This window comes from Podarcis gaigeae (genome assembly GCF_964106915.1).
Source record: "Podarcis gaigeae genome assembly, chromosome: 7".
NCBI classification, from domain to species: domain Eukaryota; kingdom Metazoa; phylum Chordata; class Lepidosauria; order Squamata; family Lacertidae; genus Podarcis; species Podarcis gaigeae.
In genome coordinates this window covers 48,055,220-48,074,313 of record NC_139683.1, presented here as the reverse complement: position 1 = coordinate 48,074,313, position 19,094 = coordinate 48,055,220, and the positions used below count along the sequence as shown (strand labels likewise).

The 19,094-nt window shown below is 40.3% G+C and overlaps 1 protein-coding gene across 1 annotated transcript in view; it reads right to left on the bottom strand.

Annotated features, from left to right (window-relative positions):
- Window positions 1–14,217, bottom strand: part of ARHGAP28 (Rho GTPase activating protein 28) — a 60,920-nt gene extending 46,703 nt beyond the window's left edge. Inside the window, exon 1 of the mRNA XM_083748331.1 lies at window positions 13,675–14,217. Coding sequence (XP_083604457.1) covers window positions 13,675–14,033 — 359 coding nt within the window. The 5' untranslated portion in view covers window positions 14,034–14,217. The remainder of the gene's footprint in view (window positions 1–13,674) is intronic.
- Window positions 14,218–19,094: the final 4,877 nt, after the last annotated feature.

Below are 19,094 nucleotides of genomic sequence, written 5' to 3'. Positions count from 1 at the left end.
CATTATGTAATTTTAGAACAAGCATGTCCAGGCTTCGACTTTAATATAGTTTTTTGCTTGAAAAGTGAGAGCATGAAGACAGTAGTACCCACCTCTGCTCCATTTACCTGGGGTGTTCAGAAGCATCCTATCTCTAGACCAGGAAGTTCCATTCATCATGGCTAATATTTCATAAGTCTCTTCTCTGTGAATTGGGCTAACCCCTTTTTTGAAACCATCTAAAACCTTCTCCATATGAACATGTGCATGAAACTCAGCTGCTAGCTTCTCCCCTGACCCTTACATGGTTATCAGAACATGTGACTACAGCACAGATATGGAACTGTCTAAACTATTTTCAGACATTCTGATGGATGCGTGGATGTCACAGGTGGGGTAAGTGGCTACAATGCTATCCCACCATGTGTTCAGATTACACAACTCATTTAATGAGCAGCACTTGTGAGTGGCGATCACCACTATTTCAACTCTTCTTTGAGACGTGTGTGTTTAATAAACTCCTTCTATGTTTGGGGGGGAAAACCCTTCAGGAAGAACAGGTAATTGGAAAATTAACCTGGTGCTAAGACTTCCCTCTGAAGTCCTTGCTCTATTTCTCAGGAACTAGCATGTCTACCAAATTAATGGCAGAAGAGCATGGGTAACTTCGGTCTACACAGTGGGACATACCAAGTAAGGTTCTAGGAAGAGGAAACATAGCTGAGACTTTAGGACTTGTTCCAGAAAAGAGGTTTATTAAAAGATAATACAACAAATATCGTCTTCATTGTGATATATTCATGCAGTACAAGCTCCTGAAGAATAGGAGAGAGTGAGAATGGAGGAATGGCAGCATGACATAGATGGCTGCATCTAGACAGAGAGTCAGGGCAGAATGAGAGGAAAAAGGACTATAGTTCCTAGTCCAATCTGAAATCTCTAGGTAGGACTGAGAGAGACTCCACTCTGGAATCCTGGAGTGTATTTAGCAGTCTGTGTAGACAGTACAGAACTAGATGGACTCAGCCTAAGGGAGCTTCCTATGTTCCAAAGAAGGGTAAATGAGGGCAAATGAAAGATCGGCAAATAGGAAATCTGCCAATAGAGTGAATGGGAGGAAGATTTTACCTGTAGTTTTCTGAGACAACTGGAAGAGGGGGGCATCCTTAGCAGTAGATTAGTTTCAAAGCTTCAACCCCCATTTTAAGACCTTGTATGTCATTGAGCATTCACCTGTTTCCATAGTGAGTGGCATGAGTGAAGGGTAGGGGCGGGAGCAATATAGATCCTCATTAGGGATAATACCAGGGTTATGGGATGAGGAGGGCAAAGTAATGCATGAACAGGCACTTCATGTTGCATTTCAATAACAACTTTGTTCTGGTAGCTTCATGCTATAGTCCCCATTCCCCCCTCCCCCCACCACACACAGAAAACAATGACTGGTTAGAAGAGTCTAGACTCAGAAAATGTTATAACTGATAATTAATTTCATATTTGTTTGTGGCCGTGCTCATTTTATACTTCAGGCTAGTTTGACGTTACTGCTTCATCACTGCCAGGCATTTTAACTATCACTAGCTTCACCAAGTCCTGTATTTAAAATTATATGTGCAATGTAACAATGAATGCCAAAACTGAATTAGGAATAAAAAACTGTATTTGATGAAACACAGATAGGGCACACAGCTGCAGAATAAACCTGGCCTTTTCTCTTTCTTTCTTTCTTTCTTTCTTTCTTTCTTTCTTTCTTTTATGACTTAAAATAGAGATTCTTTCTTGTGCCACCATTTAAATCAACGGGTTCTAACAAGATCTGTTACTAACACCAAGAAGAAACATATACATTACTCCATTTTGTATCAGTTGCAGCAACTTGTTAAGTTTCTTTCAGCAGAAAATGTTAAGAGTTCCACATGCAATACATTATTTTTTCTTTTATAAATGCTGGAGATTCAAACATGTTTTACATATATGCCATATATTCTGTGAATCAGCAGGAAGACAGATGGAAGCTAAAAGTTTTACAGGTTTCCTGTTTGTATGAATGTATGTGTGTACAGTGCAGATGCCCTGGCTTAATAGAAATATTTAATGTTAAATTTGAAAGTCTTCAGATATACAGTCGTACCTGGGAAGTCAAACAGAATCTGTTCCAGAAGTCCATTCAACTTCCAAAATGTTCAAAAACCAAATCACGGCTTCTGATTGGCTGGAGGAAGCTCCTGCAGCCAATCAGAAGCCACGGAAGCTCCATCGGACATTCGGGTTCCAAAACAACGTTCACAAACCGGAACAATCACTTCCAAGTTTGTGGCGTTCGGGAGCCAAAACATCCGAGTTTCAGGGTGTTTGGGTCCATGTTATGACTGTGTCCTGTTCTGCTAGTAATTGTAAGTGGAAGGAAACATGAAGGAGCCTTTAAGCATCTTTTCCCGTCATTGGCTCCTGGCATGCTTGCCTGGTAGTAACTGTAGCTACATGCCAGACATTTTGGTCCAGCTGCCATATTATTTTTTTACAGTGCCCCTAATACAGCATTGTTCAGGGGCATGAAATGTAAATATCAGGCTAGGAAAAATGAAAACACCTAAAAGGACCCCCAAGGCAGGAGTTGGCGATAGGCCCTGATGGAACCCTGGAACCCCAGCAGCTGTCCAAGGTGCTGATGCTCACCCTGAAACTATTTCATGGACAAAACTATTTCATGGTCTATTTCATGGACAAAACCAACAAATGGAAGCACATATTCAAGAAATAAAACAAATTACAGAAAAGAAATCGCTTTAAGATAATGCTCTGAATTATATTCAACAACTGGAGAAAATTCCATTCACACACCTCAGTGCAAACAGACGGCACGAAAATGTTCTAATAAAATATAGTTTAGAGCTACTGAACTCCATTTTCAACTGTAAGCATGGTTGTAGTTATTACACAAAGAACGCAGTAGCAACATGGGCAATAGCATCAAAGGGAAGCACATATCCAGGAAATTAAAAAAAAAATACAAATGAACAAAGCAAAGCAGGAGGTATTGTCCAAGAAGATGCTGAAAAGTATTCAGTGATACTTATACAAAAATAAGCCCAGTGGATTCACTAAGAAACAAAAATGATGCTTAATTTGCACTTAAATGCCACAGCTGGTTTTCCTAAAGGAGGTAGCAAATAAAAGCATATACAGAAAATTTTCCTTCACGTAACTTTATATTTACTAGATTTGATGAGTTTCCTTAAAGAGTTAATTTCCTCTACCTTTTCTCTCTCAAAAAACAATAGATATCTCAGTAATTAAAATTGTATATTATTTCCTCCCCCATACCTGTTTTTGGAGCTCTTCACTAAACAGTAGTTCAGTGAAGATTTGGAAAGGTGAACAAGTAAATGCAGGCAGGGAAGAAAGTAAATTATTGAAAAGAAAAGCCCCAGCAAAGAAAAGCTGAAAAGTATAGTCAATTACAATTTAGAGGTCACCATTGCACTATTTCCTGCCTATTACCCATTAGCCTCACTTTTTGGTTCCTTGAATTGTTACTGCTAACTTCCAGTTATACTTTATATGGCACAGAGAGGAATACAAGGAGCAGGAGCATATAACATAGAAAAGCCAATATCTAAAACTAATTTATTAAACATTTCAATTACAAATCTCTATGGCAATGTAACAATATACGAGCTGCATTCTTGTTTAGCTTGACTTACTGTTGTGTTATTTGGCTAAATAAAGTTGTGATGTAAATTTATAATGAACTGCTGCACTGATGCTGGTTACCAATGGCAAAATAGAAAAGCTTTAAAGGACTGATCTTGGGCCATGTTCAATGTGTTGTTCTTGTTCATATAAAGCCCTGAGCAACTCAGGACCATGTTACCTGAAAGACCACCTGCCCCAGTATAGACCTGTAAGATCCCTGAGAAATATCATAGGGTGATGACCCCCCAAATAGCATTTTCTAATATTGTCCCTGTACCATAAAATCTTGTCCCTCTGTCATACAGTTGCTTCAGACAACCTGTAAAGAGATACATTTTTGTCTAGGCTTTCCTTGACCCAGAAGATTGGACCCTGTTCTTTATTTTTATTTTTTTAATTCCCTGAATCCACTACTATTTCTTTTTCTTTTCTACGCAGCTTTAAGCATCATTTAATCAGTGTGCCATAAGTGACATGGCTAAAATGAATGGATGGCAGCTGGCCAAATGTTCAACTGACAAGCTGATCAAAAAGACAGTGCCAGATGTTTTCCATAAGTTCTGCATATGAAAGCACCAGGGAAATCAGCAGGGGCACCATACTAAAGAAATCAGAGAAGCCAACTCTAGTTTCAACCATAACATGAAATTCTATAAAGACTATAAATACTGCATTCCTTAGTGAAGGTCTCAAAGGACATGTTGTAGATGTTTCTAAAGCCTACAGGAAAAAGTGAGTCTACTATTGTCTGCCTATTTATAAGCATTACCTCCTGAATGGTTTAATAATAATTTGTAGAGAGATGTTTAAATGGGTTTTAAAATTCCAGTTAAGAAGCTGTTTAAAATTCCAGTCTGTGAAATAAGTCATATGCTGTTCTTCCCTTATCTCTACCACTACCCCTCAAAAAAGATACAGCCTTTCACATTTTTCCTAGGTTACAGCTTATTTTACATGAGCAACTGAATTAAACCAAGGTCTGTTTTAGAATTTTGATGCACTCTGAAATTTAAGATTTCAACAACAAATACTCAATGTCTATGAAAACTTTGGGATGTTTTAAAAGATGTTATTGAAAGAAGGGTGTTTTTGTGTGTGTATTCCTGTCCCCTGAGAAAGTTTATTGTACCATGAGATAAACATCAAAAATAGTTAAGATTGTTTACACTGCACCTTAACAGAAGGGGTTTGACATCATTTGTATATAAATGTGAACTGCAGGGCCTGCTCAATCAGATCTGCCAGACAATCAGACCAAGATTATAGTGACCATGGAGTGCCGCTATACTTTCTCCAGATCAGTGAGGTAGGCAGGTATAGAAGATTGGTAGCTTATGATGCAGCGGCTTCTAAACCATTTTGCACCAATGCATTATGAAGTAATTCAACAATTTGCCTAGGATACAATTTTTTTAAAATAGTGAAAATTTAACAGTTGCTTAGAAGTCCATGGAGCAGTGCCACAAATGTATTGGTACAGTATTGCATGACCTCAGTTAGGGGACTTTATACATTACTGCTTTACCTATCAAAAAAGAATTGATGAGAACTGAAGCAGAAGCACACATTTGGTACTGCAGGTGCCGAATTCGACTCTGCCACTGGTGTTGATTCTGCTAAGAATAGACATATAGTTGAAAAGTGCAGTAACACTAAACTGATATGTCCGATACCTGAAACACTCAACAGGAACCATTGCAATCGGTATTTTATCTCTAAGATTCTTTGCCTATGAGATATCAACCTGGGTCAGATGCAGTATTCCAACAAACTATAAGAATTAGAGATGGACATGAGCTCCTCTTCTCTCTTTCCTTCCTCCTCTCGGACATTCAGCTATAGAAAAGGCTTCCTGGTTTGTTAAATTACAACTTCCCTGTGATATCCAAAACAGGACACTGTGATTTAAGTGCTCTCTGGTTTGGCTTACTAACTTGTGAAGAGTACTTTAAATCACACGTGGTAGTTTCCTCTGCAGCTGGGCATACAAAAGGAGAACGGAACGCTTGAGCTCATGGTCATTTGCATTCCAACAAACCACGGTTTGTTGGATTGGGAATGGCATGTTTGAACCATGCCACCATGGAGGCTTACTTCACCTTTCGGAAAAGGAAACTCAGCAAGTGTGTAAAACAAAGTAAAAAGGAATTTACATGTTTGTACATGCCCCTATGTGCTACAGGTGACTTCCAAAATTGGTTGGCATACTGAACTGTTCCTGGAGACTAGTCTTCTGTAAGTAAATAACCTAGTATGAAGATAAATGCATTTGGGATTAACCTCTGCTGAAACACACATGTTTCATTTTCAGTTAGATTAATGAACTCAATTGGAGTAAAAAAAGAAACCCTGCCAGTATCTTGCCTTTATGAGAAACAGTAAGAAAATGTAAATAAGTCAGCAATGAATTATGCATCTAATCATTGGTATATGAAACAGCAAATAAAACAATGGAGCTAACATTCTCTAGAGTACACTGAAAAATAAACTTAACTGTGAAGCGATCCAGATACTTTTTTTTCAGTCCTAGAAGGCTTTTAAGAATTTTAAGACATTCTAGTAGTTTAAACCAGAAACCAGATGGAGCAAAATGTTCAGTAGAACAAACTCACAGAACAATAATGGAATGGGAAAATCCCTACCTTAAAAAAAAATTAAATTCTGTGTTTATTCCATATGGGTGAGTAGCTCCTGTGTCCAAGAAATTGGTCAGTTTTCTACCATGGATGGGGTTGAGGTTCCCTTGAAGGATCAGGTTCACAGTTGGGGGGCACTTCTGGGTCCAGTTCTATCACTGGAGGCTCAAGTAGCCTCAATGGCCTTTTACCAACTGCAACTGGTTTGACAGCTATGGCCATTCCTGAACCAGGAAAGCTTTACCACAGTAGTTCATGTGTTGGTAACTTCAAGACTGAATTATTGCAAAGTACTCTATGTAGTGCTTCACTCGTGCTTGATCTGGAAGCTGCAGTTGCTGCAGAATACTGTGGCACAATTGCTGACAGGAATGAGGCCTTGTCAGCATACACCTGTGCTCAGAGATTTGCACTGATTGCCAATTTGCTACTGGGTCAAGTTCAAGGTGTTACTATTAGTATATAAAGCCCTTAATGACTTAGGACCAGTTTACCCATGATATCACCGTATCCCACATGTGTCCACTCACGTGCTTCGTTCAGTGAAATTGGTACTACTACAGGTGCCACATAATACCTGTTTCACATATAAGTAAGAACTCAATCATTTAGAGTGGCAAAACATGCACTTTGGAACTCCCTGCCTATTGAGATCAAGCAGGGACATTCATGATTCCCTTTTCAGCATCTGCTAAAAACATTATTGTTTGGACAAGCCTACCCATATGCTTAGAAAGCTGAGATAATTTCAATCAGGTTTCATATTTTAACTTTGTTTACAGCTTTAAGGGTGTGGGTTTTTTTACAATCAAACAGCGTATACATTTTATTAAATAAATAAATGTTGAACTCATCCCATGTTCTGAGTTTTAATTTGTGCCAAAGGCTTCTAAATAACGTAAAGAAAATGGAATAAAAATGCTTACAGCCTGATCCTATAAGCCACTACGCTGGCACATGTTTTATGACATTGCATGCTAACTTATGAATGAATGCAATATCACAATTTCTAGAACTTTGCTGGCATTACAAGGCAACCCACATCATTGACTATTACAGCATCATGGGCTACTGGCAGTCATATAACAAGGTGTAGCACAGTAATACTGAGTAAAGCTGATATTATGGAACACATCAGAGAAAGAATGTTGACAATTCAATTGTGGGGCATTTGAATGGCAATGACACCAGCAAATTGGCTTGGCACAGCTGGTGGTAACAGCCCCCAGTAAAGGGGTGGAACTAAAATGCAAAATAGGATGGACAAGCCAAAAAAATGCTGACTAGCTGTGATGGCAACAGCCTCCCTATGCATACCCTAAGTCAGGGCATGATCATGGGTAGCAGTCTGGAGTGAGCCAAGGGACAAAGCAAGTCAGAACCAACGAACAAGCCAGGAAACAGAATCAAGGCATAAGCCAGAACTAAAGAGCACATCAGAACTGGAAAATAAACCAGGAAAGATGGTGGAGGTGCAAACAAGAAGGCAGAACTGAAAAATAATTCCTGAATAATTCCCGCCTGTGGAATACTGTCCTACGTGAGGCCTTCTTAGTGCTGACACTTTCCAACTTTTGGGTGCCAGTTTAAGACTTAGTTCCTGAGGAGCACCTATGTTAGTCTGTTGCCCCTACTCTAAAAATTTTCAGAAATTTGATTCTACTGAATTTGGACTTAATTTAAACTATGGGGCTCTTTCCAGTTATAGGTGTAAAATTAGCTTGGCCTAAATAGATAGTAATATTGCCATGACTGTTGCTGTTTTGTTAATAGTGATTTATAGATTATAATTGTTTTGTTGGTGATTTGTTAATTATTTTATAGTATTTATGCTGTTTTTGTGATGTTCTATTATGTTATTGTTATTTATTTATTGTTAAGTAACTCTGAGATTCACCTGAATGAAAAGCTGCATAGTAATACAATAAAACAAATAAATCAATTTATTTCCTGCGTTTGCTTTATAAAAAGCCGGAGGTTGAACAGTTGCTAGATCAGAGAGTTCCTGAAGAACCTTAATCTGACTATGTGAAGTATAACAGCTGAGCAGAGGTACTGCACTAAAGCAGTTTTATGAGCTCGGTGAAGAAATGAAACTGTTCATGAGGTCTAGTGGGAAGCCAGCTGAAGAACTGAGTGACAAATAGTGGCTGTCCTGGCATTTGTGGTAGATGTCACAATATATCTGAACAATGAACTGCAAAACCAGCTGATTACTATTCTACAAGAAGGCTTTTTCTATTCTACGGCTTTTCAACACCAGCTAGGAAGGGAAATACTGTGTACAACATATTTCCCAGTCCTTTGAAGACATAATCCTAAAACAGCAGCAGAGTGTGGCCATTTTCAGCAGAACTTTACTGTACACTTCCAGAACCTTAAACAGCATTTTGGTGTTACACTTTACTGTGAAATTATCAAATATACCAGAGGAATATCAAATGGAACTTATCTTGCCACAAAGAACCATGAAAGTGTTGGAGTTCTATGAGCTCGGCATAACCACAGAGAAATTTTCCAACAACAAAGAAACACCCACTTAAGATTTGGGACCACCTATCAGGAAGAACAGGTTTTTCCAATGCTAGTACAGTGGTATCTCGGGTTAAGAACTTAATTCATTCTGGAGGTCCGTTCTTAACCTGAAACTGTTCTTAACCTGAGGTACTACTTTAGCTAATGGGGCCTCCCGCTGCTGCCACCACGCCATTTCTGTTCTCACCCTGAAGCAAAGTTCTTAACCCGAGGTACTATTTCTGGGTTAGTGGAGTCTGTAACCTGAAGCGTCTGTAACCTGAAGCATCTGTAACCCGAGGTACCACTGTATATGCAAAGAACCAACTTCATACATGATGAACCCACTGGATTTTGGAACGCCAACTAAAAGTAGTCGCTTCCTCAGTACCAGGAAAATCACAAAGGAGAAAAAACCACAGCCATGCTTTATTCTATATATTCACCATGTAATGAAAAGGGTATTAATTTTCCACCACAGTCACACCCACTTTTACACCATGACCATGTCCTACTTTTCGATTTGGGCCACAGCCACTTTAGCATGCAGCTCCTGCAGGAAAAGGGTTAGCCACACTTATCGTATCATATCACATGAAAACAAAACAATTAATGGACTTCATACAAATTAGAAGCATATTTTCCTGCATAATCACCACACTGGTGCAACACAAGAGAAAATAGCTAGCTCTAGTGGACTGTGTGTGTTGGTGAGTGAAGTATCCCCATGAGGTCTGTCAATACTATGTTAAAACTAAACTTTGCTGTTCATTTTTTTAGCTTTTTAATGAAAGCAAGAAACTGAATTTATAAATTTAAATTCTTCATTTCTACACATTAAAATGTACTAATTAATACCATATACTTAAGTCATTTTGGGTACAAATAACAAATTATCCAACTAATTTTATATGCATGTTTCATCTGCATAATCAAAGTGGTCAAAGTAGAATGAGACTCCAAGGTCCAATTACTAAACATAAGAAAAACTCTAGGTTTTTTTTTAAAAAATATCTTTAGCTACAGAAAACCCATTTCCAGATTGCTGTCTTAATGAACCCAAACTGAACACACTGTACTAACTGGAGACAGAAAATGGAGAATAATTATGACAACAATACTTATTATAAAGAATTTGAAGAAGGAAAAAGGCCATGGATTCAAACACAGACTTTTCTGTCCTTTGCTAAAACAACTAGTACATTTTCTTTCATGCATTCTGCATTCCACTGGACCACATGCTGAGGTAATACAACCTCTTTCCACAGCAAGCTTCGGAAACACAGATGGAGTTTCTGACTGCCCATATGGCAAAAACCACTTACTGTAACCAGACAGCTGCAGGAAGTGGGCAACTTCACTGGGAGAGGGGTGTGTGTGTGTGTGTGTGTGTGTGTGTGTAAAAAACATTACAGGAGCTCAAGAAACGTGCTGTTCATACGTATATCCTTTAAAGTAGCTTAGTTTTCATTTATACTTCTGAATAGTAGTTCTTATTTGTATTCTTTCCTGGCACAGCTTCAGAGTTTGGAACTCAAGCGAGTTTATAAACTATTGTTAGAAGCAACATGAATTGACACAACATAACTCTTTTGTTTAAGTAACAGAAATGTTGTATTTTTAAATTTATTGGGTCCATTCTGTGAATGGAAGGGCTCCTTCCATTTGTGGAAGGAGATGGGATCCAGAGGAAGCTGCTACTGGAGGAATGGCTATTGCTGATTCACCTGTGGCTCCCTATCCTGCCTTCCACACTCCTCCAGAGCAACTTTTCAGTGGACACAAAGGTCTGCAATGTGAAGGAGGATTCAGCAAAAAAAAACAACAACCAACCATCTCCGCTCTTTCTCCAGTAGGAGTGTCTCATGAGTGTTCTGGATCCAAGCCATTTTCTTTCTGCTCCCTGATAATGAAATGATGGTTTCAGCAATAATTTAACAATGAGTCATTACTGTGTTGTTTTTATTACTAGGGATGCCAACAAAAACAACAGGTCACTAAATTAAGCATGTTTCAAGTCCCATAGATTTCAAGTCCCCTAAATCAAACCAAACACATTAACATCAGCATTAAAATACTTAACATTCTCCCCAACAAACACTGCTAGATAACTGAATATCAATGCCAACTTTGCTGTGAAACTATCTAGATCACAAGTGGACTGGATATACTGGACTTTGACTTAGTTTCTTTAGGTCCAAGGTTCTAAGGAATTACAAGTTGATTCATTCATTGAAATCTACCAGAGGCTATATATATTTCCCTGTTAGCACTCACACTAAATTCTTGGGACACTGGGCTTAGGGCTAGGGATGTAGGCCTCAAATTTCCTCCTATTTTAATATATTTGATATCACACTAAGAAAGAAAAGAAAAAGCAATCCTACGTTGATCCCAGGGCCTTCACACACTGACACCCATTCATGCAAAATGTTTCAATATTTAATTCATTTCTATCCTACCTTTCCATACAATTTGGATCCACAAAACAGCTAACACCCACAATATATTTTTGAAATCTGAGTAAATTAATACAATCACTATAATGCCAATTCCCAGGCTACAATCCTAAGCAAATATGCCATGAATGAATGCTACTAACCACAGTTGACCTTAATTCTGAGTAAAATTGTGCTGTAAAATGAATATAAAACAGAAGACTGTTTATGGACTTGGGTATCCTATAAATATATCACAACTACTGTTCCAGATGGGGTAATGAAACAAAACAGCAACAACCCAGAGACAACGTGCCACAAGCCATTCACAAACTCCACAGAAGAATGATAATCCATACCAAACTGTCATATATTATAGTCTCCAGCCTATTTCTTCCAATTTTGGATTGGTAGACAATGGCATGATGACTGGCATGGAAATTGCTTTCAGTCCAATATGGAAAATGTGCGGCTGTAACACCCATCATCCCTGTTAGGCTACAACACCCATCATCACACCTGACTACCAGCCATGCTGCCTGAGGCTAATGGGAATAGGGTCCCACAACATCTGGAGGGCCACAACAGTTGTGGACTTGGGTAGCGTGGCACCCTGTGGAAGCCCAAAATTTGGCACCCACCCTGCCTCTCCAGCTGCCTTCCCAAAGCCAAGCCAAGCCTAGTTAGCGCTTTCCCAGCTTTGGGAAGTAGGTGGGAGGGCTCTAGGACCCTACCAGAGCCCTCCTGCCTCCTGCCCAAAGCCAGACACCTCCTTACTGGCCTTTGGAAAGGCAGTGCCTCAGACAGCTGCCTCATCTCAGCACCCAATGCATGCACACTGCTCACACAGCTCTAAATCCAGCCCTGGCCACACGTTCCTTATCCATGTTTTAAATTATTTCACCTAGGACTAAAACACTATCTGGCAAGTTGTTTACGAAAAGCAATTCATTGTGCATATTGTTCATTGCCCCCATGACACCTGCACACCTTTGGTCATTTGTGGCAGTGTGGAGAAAATTGTTCAATCCACATGTAGGCTTCTAAGCTTAAACTGACACCTGCTGATGGCTGTAATGTAGAATGTAGCATGCCCTTAGTTTGGCTACTATAATATTTGCACTGGTCATTGTTAAAGTTCCAAGAATGCAGCATATGACTATTGCTTTAATATCTTAATTTTATGCATGTTAACTTTTTCCATTTCTAAAACAGGAGAACTTCCCATTTCCAGGAAAAGACACCCCCCAAAAACTCTACAGACTTCCACGAATATATCATTTGCTGACATTAGCTAAAACAGGCTAGTCTTTAGAAGAAAGGTCAGCTTCACTAAGACCAAAGGTATCACTAGGGAAGATGTTACCCAAACAATTTCCTTTATCAGCAAACTTATCTGGGACAAATGCAAGGAATGTCTGCAAGATGCACACTTCATATTGTGAAATTCCTCCTTGTGGGGATTGCTGGTGTTTGGATGAAAACTCTTGTAATGGTCATCTCTCCTGACCTTCCATGTGTGAGACATATTTTATAATGCAATAAATACATTAGATTTCCTTGTTTCTGCTCAATGCCTTACATGAATTATTGTGACCTGCCCTTGGGATGAGATGGGTTAGGCATTTCATATACTATCAGCAGATATCTAAAAACCAAAGGGTGTGCAATGATAATAAATGACCCTGCTCCAAAAAAATAAATCACCTAGGCTGCAATCCTGTGTCCACTTTAGCTAAAAGCCCCACAGAATTCAGGGCGACTTAACTTCTGAGTAGCCATGCCTAGGATTACACTGGGATAGCTCAGCACGAGACTCTTAATCTCTGGGTCGCGGGTTCGAGCCCCACGTTGGGCGAAAAATTGCTCAGGGTCCCTTCTGATTCTGTGAGTTTATATATAAACTGGGGAGAAGGGAAAACTGCTCAAGTTTGCCTATGAAACCGGCTCTGACTATCAGCTGACTCTTCCCCTTGCTAAACGGTGCATCTCGTCCATAAGTGACCATTCCCCGCTCTCTTTCCCTCGCTGCTTCTCGGCAGGTTATCTGGACGCTCATCTCGGCCAGCAAACAAACTTGATCCGCAGCTCTCCGGAGACTTTAAACGGAAGACCTTTCGCCAACCCGTCTCCCTGCCTCCCTCCCCGCTCCCTCGACGCACGTCTGGTCAAGGGCGCAGCCAAAACTGCAGCGGGAAGAGGAAGGGAGACTTCCTCGGCGCCTCGTAAGAAAACGAGGAGAAGAGCAGGGACGGGAGAAGGAGTGTTTCTGAGGGCGACCCTCACACGCTCTCCTGTCTGCCTGCCTCTCTCTCTCTCTCTCTCTCTCTCTCTCGCGCGCGCGCGCGCACAATGACTGACCTCGAGACAAAAGCTCGCCCCTCGCCAGCTCCCCGCGCGCTTCCTTTTACCTGAGAGGCGACCGGCTGGGGGGGCTCTCCGGAGCGAAGCTGGGCTCCAGCCGGGATGGGGTGTAAGAGTGGTAGGCTGTCAGGACCACGCTGCCCGTGTCTTTTATCTCCATTATGGCAACGGGCGCATGTCTTCCTCCTCCTCCTCCTCCTCCTCCTCGCCCGGCGACAACTGCCTGCCTCAGCCGGCGGCGGCGCGGCTCCTCGGGATCAAAGGACCCTGTCACAAAAGCAGCGGCATGCTCGGGCCCTTTAAGACTCGCCCCGGCCTCCCCCTCCCCACCCTCGCCGCCGAGCGCTGCTGCCGGGCTGGCGAGACCTCGGGGCTCTTCCTCCTGGCCTAGCAGCGGAATTAGCATAGGTTCAAAAACGCCGCCCCCCGCCCGCCCCGCCTCCGCCCCAGGAGGACCCGCGTTTCTCCTGAAGGAATCCTTCGTGGCGCAGAAGCGCAGGGAGTTGCAGGCTGGCTCTCCAAATACAAACTCAGAACTAGTCCTTGTGCCGAGGCAAGGGAGGCAAAATAAAGACCTCAGGGCAGGGCAGAAACTAGGCTTTCTGTCACCCGGGTCAAAGATCCAGTTTGGCATGTATGTACGCTAACACGGATGCGTTTCAGTGTACATACATACACATACATATGTACATATATACAAATAAAAGCACCTTAGCACATTTATTGATAAAGGGCATAAAAGGTAGGCAATATATCATTCGAATACAAAGGAATCCTTCCAGGAAAAGCAAATTGTTTGTTTAAAGTAGAATCTCCATGTGCAGCAACTGTCTATCTGAGGTCAGGTTTCGAATTGGATTTATTTGGTCATAGGATCATTAAAATACTGCATTTCCGTAAGATCAGCCAAGACCCTCTGGTTTCCTTTTAAACTGGTTTGTTTCCTTTGAGGCTTTTTGCCACCCACCCGTCTTCTTGGTTCTGTGCCAACCCCTTTCAAGGAGTTTTGATGTGTAAATTTACTCCCAAGTAAGCTTCATCAAGATTCCTTTCAATCTGTATCAAAGGGAAGGGCTGTAGCTCAGTGTTAGAGCATGTGCTTTGCATGCCAAAGAGCCTAGTTCTGTGGCTGTGCTACTGCCAGTCAGTGTGGAGGATATTGAGTTAGATGGACCAATAGTCTGACTTGGTACAAGGCAGCTTTCTGTGTTCCCCTGAATTTTAATATATTGAGCAAAATATAGTGAGTGAGAGATCCAATGAAATTAGGAGATGGGTGATCTGGCCTCAATTAAAAGTGAGGAATGTATCAAACATCTTTCTAATGTTTGAGGTCAGCACAATACAAAATGGCAGGATGTCAGTCTGTGGCCACCAGTATTCACATTCAGCTTTCCTATGAACTTCAACTGTGCTGTTTTTAGGAGTTTCTTCAATACTGAAATGTGGGTTTTGGTAACAAAGGGCAAACAAGTCTAATACCCTCTGGTTGTTCCTCCATCAATAAGCATAATTTTCATCTTACTGATTTCAAATATATATCAGTTTTAGGACTATATTTTCAGCCTTCCATAAATGGAATGAAAGTTTGCTACATTTCTCTCCTTTGTTCATTGTTTCCAATGATACATTTATATAAAGTCATGGCGGTTATGAAAGTATGCAGATATAAGATAAAGAAAATATGTTCTTTGAAATCCACATTTCAGGTAATTGTTGATGAATAAATCGTTGAGAGATTCTGTTGAAAGAGGCATTTGTACTTTGAAATATTACACCTTGTTTTGCTTGTGAAGTAGATGTACTTAATTGATAAATTGACGTTCTTATGAAGTAAAAATCCAAACTCATGAATAGAAGTCTTTTGAGATTAAGGCCTTTGAGGATTATTGTTACAAATTATAGTGTATGTCTGGAAAGTTATTCCTCTGCTAGCATTACTGTATTCAGTTAGCTGCAACAACTTTTAAAAAGTTTAGATTTCTTCAGATTGTTTAAACGGACTATCAAATGTAACATCTAAAAAGCAGGTTAAGGGCATGTTTGTATCCTCTGGGAAAGTAGAAAGATTAACACTCAATAGTTCATCCCACACTTTTCAGAGGATTTCCCCATCACTTTTTTATCTGAACAAAGTCTGTTGTTTTTTTAGGTGGGATTGTTACACTAGCAGGACAGAGTGCTTTAATCCATTTTAATTACACAGACCTAAATTTCTGGTTGGCACATGAACTACTTCCACAAAAGAGGGACAGTGAGGAGGCGCCCACTGTCTCCAAAAGATGCAGACTTAGAAGATATAGAAATGATTAATCTGCTCTTCATAGCAGAAATAATAGTCATCACAAACAGGATGAAAAAAGCAATCCACCAGATAACTTATTAAGTTGCTATCTTTTGCATCTTAATATAGAACACAATGGCAATTTCATTAAATCTTCAAAGAGCAAGTTACAATGTTATGGTAACAATTAATGTTAATTTTCTAGGGCTTCTAAAGCTACTTTTTCCTGTATCTTATATCTATCTACTGTTTCTTGTTCACATAGCCTTAATTTAAAAGGGATGTTGTATTCTTCTAGTTGGCTTCTGTTTCTTATATGCAACTTTTGATCTGTTTCAGCTCAGAGTACTGACATCATTTCTGTGTTGTGATCTGGTTTGCTGAAGCAGGAAGTAAACATTAACCAATGAATGGTGCAGTAGTTAGCTTAGAAGCTGTGGGGAAAGTTGGCACTTCTTCAAAACACAAAAAGGAATTTGGTGTATGGCATTGTGGCAGAAAGGGAACTTACATCGGGACAGTGGCATACACACAACAGAAGCAACAAAGGCTGCAAACAGAAAATAGCATTGGGGCAGGGATCTACATACAGCATAAAAAGGCAAATAGCACATCACTATAGATTTTGCCTATCCATTCTTAAGGAAATCAGCCCTGAGTGCTCACTGGAAGGACAGATCGTGAAGCTGAGGCTCCAATACTTTGGCCACCTCATGAGAAGAAAAGACTCCCTGGAAAAGACCCTAATGTTGGGAAAGATGGAGGGCACAAGGAGAAGGGGATGACAGAGGACGAGATGGTTGGATAGTGTTCCCGAAGCTACCAACATGAGTTTGACCAAACTGCAGGAGGCAGTGGAAGATAGGAGTGCCTGGCGTGCTCTGGTCTATGAGGTACCATAACAAAGAGTCAGACACGACTAAATGACTAAACAACAACAAATAGATTTTGCCCCACTGTTTTAATTCCTTCACAATTCATTCCACTGTAGTAGCCTCAGATTGCAGCATATGCACAGCATTAGCATTCCAGGACAACTAACTCAATGCTTTTCCACACCACAAGAGATTTGGCTCCAATGATGTATTGCTAAGGACCAAAACCATAACTAAAGAAAACCATCACAGTGGCATTCCCAGTTGTAAAGGAAAGAGAAATTAGAGGGTTACTTCTTCATTGTCTCCTGAGACAGACGGATACCAATAAACATGACAAAACACAAAAGTACAACCCAAGACCAAGAAATATGTTGAATGTGTAATGGGAGGAGATTAAATAAACACAAGATGAGCCCTCAATGAATGACTTTAATGAACATAACGCTATGAGTTGTGGGCTGCAGGTCCCACAATTCTTAATTTAGTAAAAGCATGGCTGGCTTCTGCTTTAGACCCAAGCTTGCTGAAGTTATTAAAGGAGCAACAAGAGACACTCTTGAGGTGTAATGTTCTGCATTCTCTCCATAAAACTCAGATGTAAATATGTGTAAATAAACCATATTTCTTAAAGACACCTTTCTAAAGGAACGCAAACCCTGGTTAAATGCCCAGACCCCTGGAATCTTGTTACCACTCTGCAGAGACTGGGGTGGCCTCTAACAGTAAGTATATAGCTAATAACTGAGCCTATAAAAGGTGTTCTGCTGCTAGAGTCTAGTTCCCCACCGTCAGTTGCTACATCTCTATTTTCTAATTTGTTGGCTTATCCACATCACAGTTTACTGTGTGTTTGTAGCTGGCTGCATTCACATTTTCCTTGCATAGACCCCATGATGCATCTGTAGAACAATTTCCACTAGCAATCAAAATGAGCTTTAATAGTAGAAGGCATTCTACATATAGGTTGATCTTAAAGATTTTCCATTGAGTATTCTGCCCTATTCGAGAGTATTCGAGAGCCAGTGTGGTGTAGTGGTTAAGAGCGGTAGTCTCGTAATCTGGGGAACTGGGTTCGATTCCCCGCTCCTCCACATGCAGCTGCTGGGTCACCTGGGGCCAGTCACACTTCTCTGAAGTCTCTCAGCCCCACTCACCTCACAGGGTGTTTGTTGTGGGGGAGGAAGGGAAAGGAGAATGTTAGCCGCTTTGAGACTCCTTGAAGGGAGTGAAAGGCGGGATATCAAATCCAAACTCCTCTTCTTCTTCTTCTTCTTCTTCTTCTTCTTCTTCTTCTTCTTCTTCTTCTTCTATTATTTCAAATGAATAGATGCATTAATTCTATTCTTGTCTTCAGCATAAAATATATTGTACCTGCATAGCTCAAACTTCAGCTGCTGGTGCATGGTGGTGTCTGAACCTCTCTCATCTTCAACATTATAACACAACATAGTAATTCAGGCAGTGAAAGGGAAACCAATTATGTATTAACTCCCAGCTGGGCTAGGCTTGAATCAGTTCTTAAAGCACACTTCAAAGACCTGATGCACTGGTCTCAAAACCACAACTGCTTGTGACCATTGCTGCTAGAGAGGAATGGTCACAATTAGACAAAAAGCATAAGCTAGACCCAAATATATCTGTGTGGGAGTTTTCCCAATATGAAAAACTATAGAGTTTTCTAAAACAAACAAACAAACAAACAAACAAACAAAACTGGAAACCTTTTTCCACACTCTACCAATAATGTACAATTGATTTGTGAAGAGGGAGCAGAATTGCACATGTGGTTCCCACGTGTTTGAACTGTGTGCACAAAGGCTTTGTTCATGTGCTTTCATACCCTACAAAATGCAGAGTTTGTGGAATAAAAGTATAATCTGTAGTGAATAATAGGTCTATGACAAACTCTGCTTGTCATACAAAAAAGAATGTTGCTATGTTAGCCCATAAGAAAAAAGCAAGCAAGCAAAAATTCTTAAGATGGGGAATCAACCATTATTTGTTTATTCTTATCAAATGGTCGTGGTACAACCTGAAATCTGCACAGCACCTACAAAGCCTTATTTGAATACGTCCCACATTCCAACTTAAGACTCCTACAATATGCAGACTCACAGCTTTTTAGTACAACCCAACTTTCTCTTCTCCCCCCCTCCACTCCCAGCTTTGTTTATCATGCAGAATGATAAAGAATTCTGGAGAACTTGAAAGCTTGCATGCCTGATAAAGATACTGCCCTAATGCAGAATACAGAATTTTAAATTTCATGAAAGTCCACTATTTCACTGTGGGACAACACTAACAA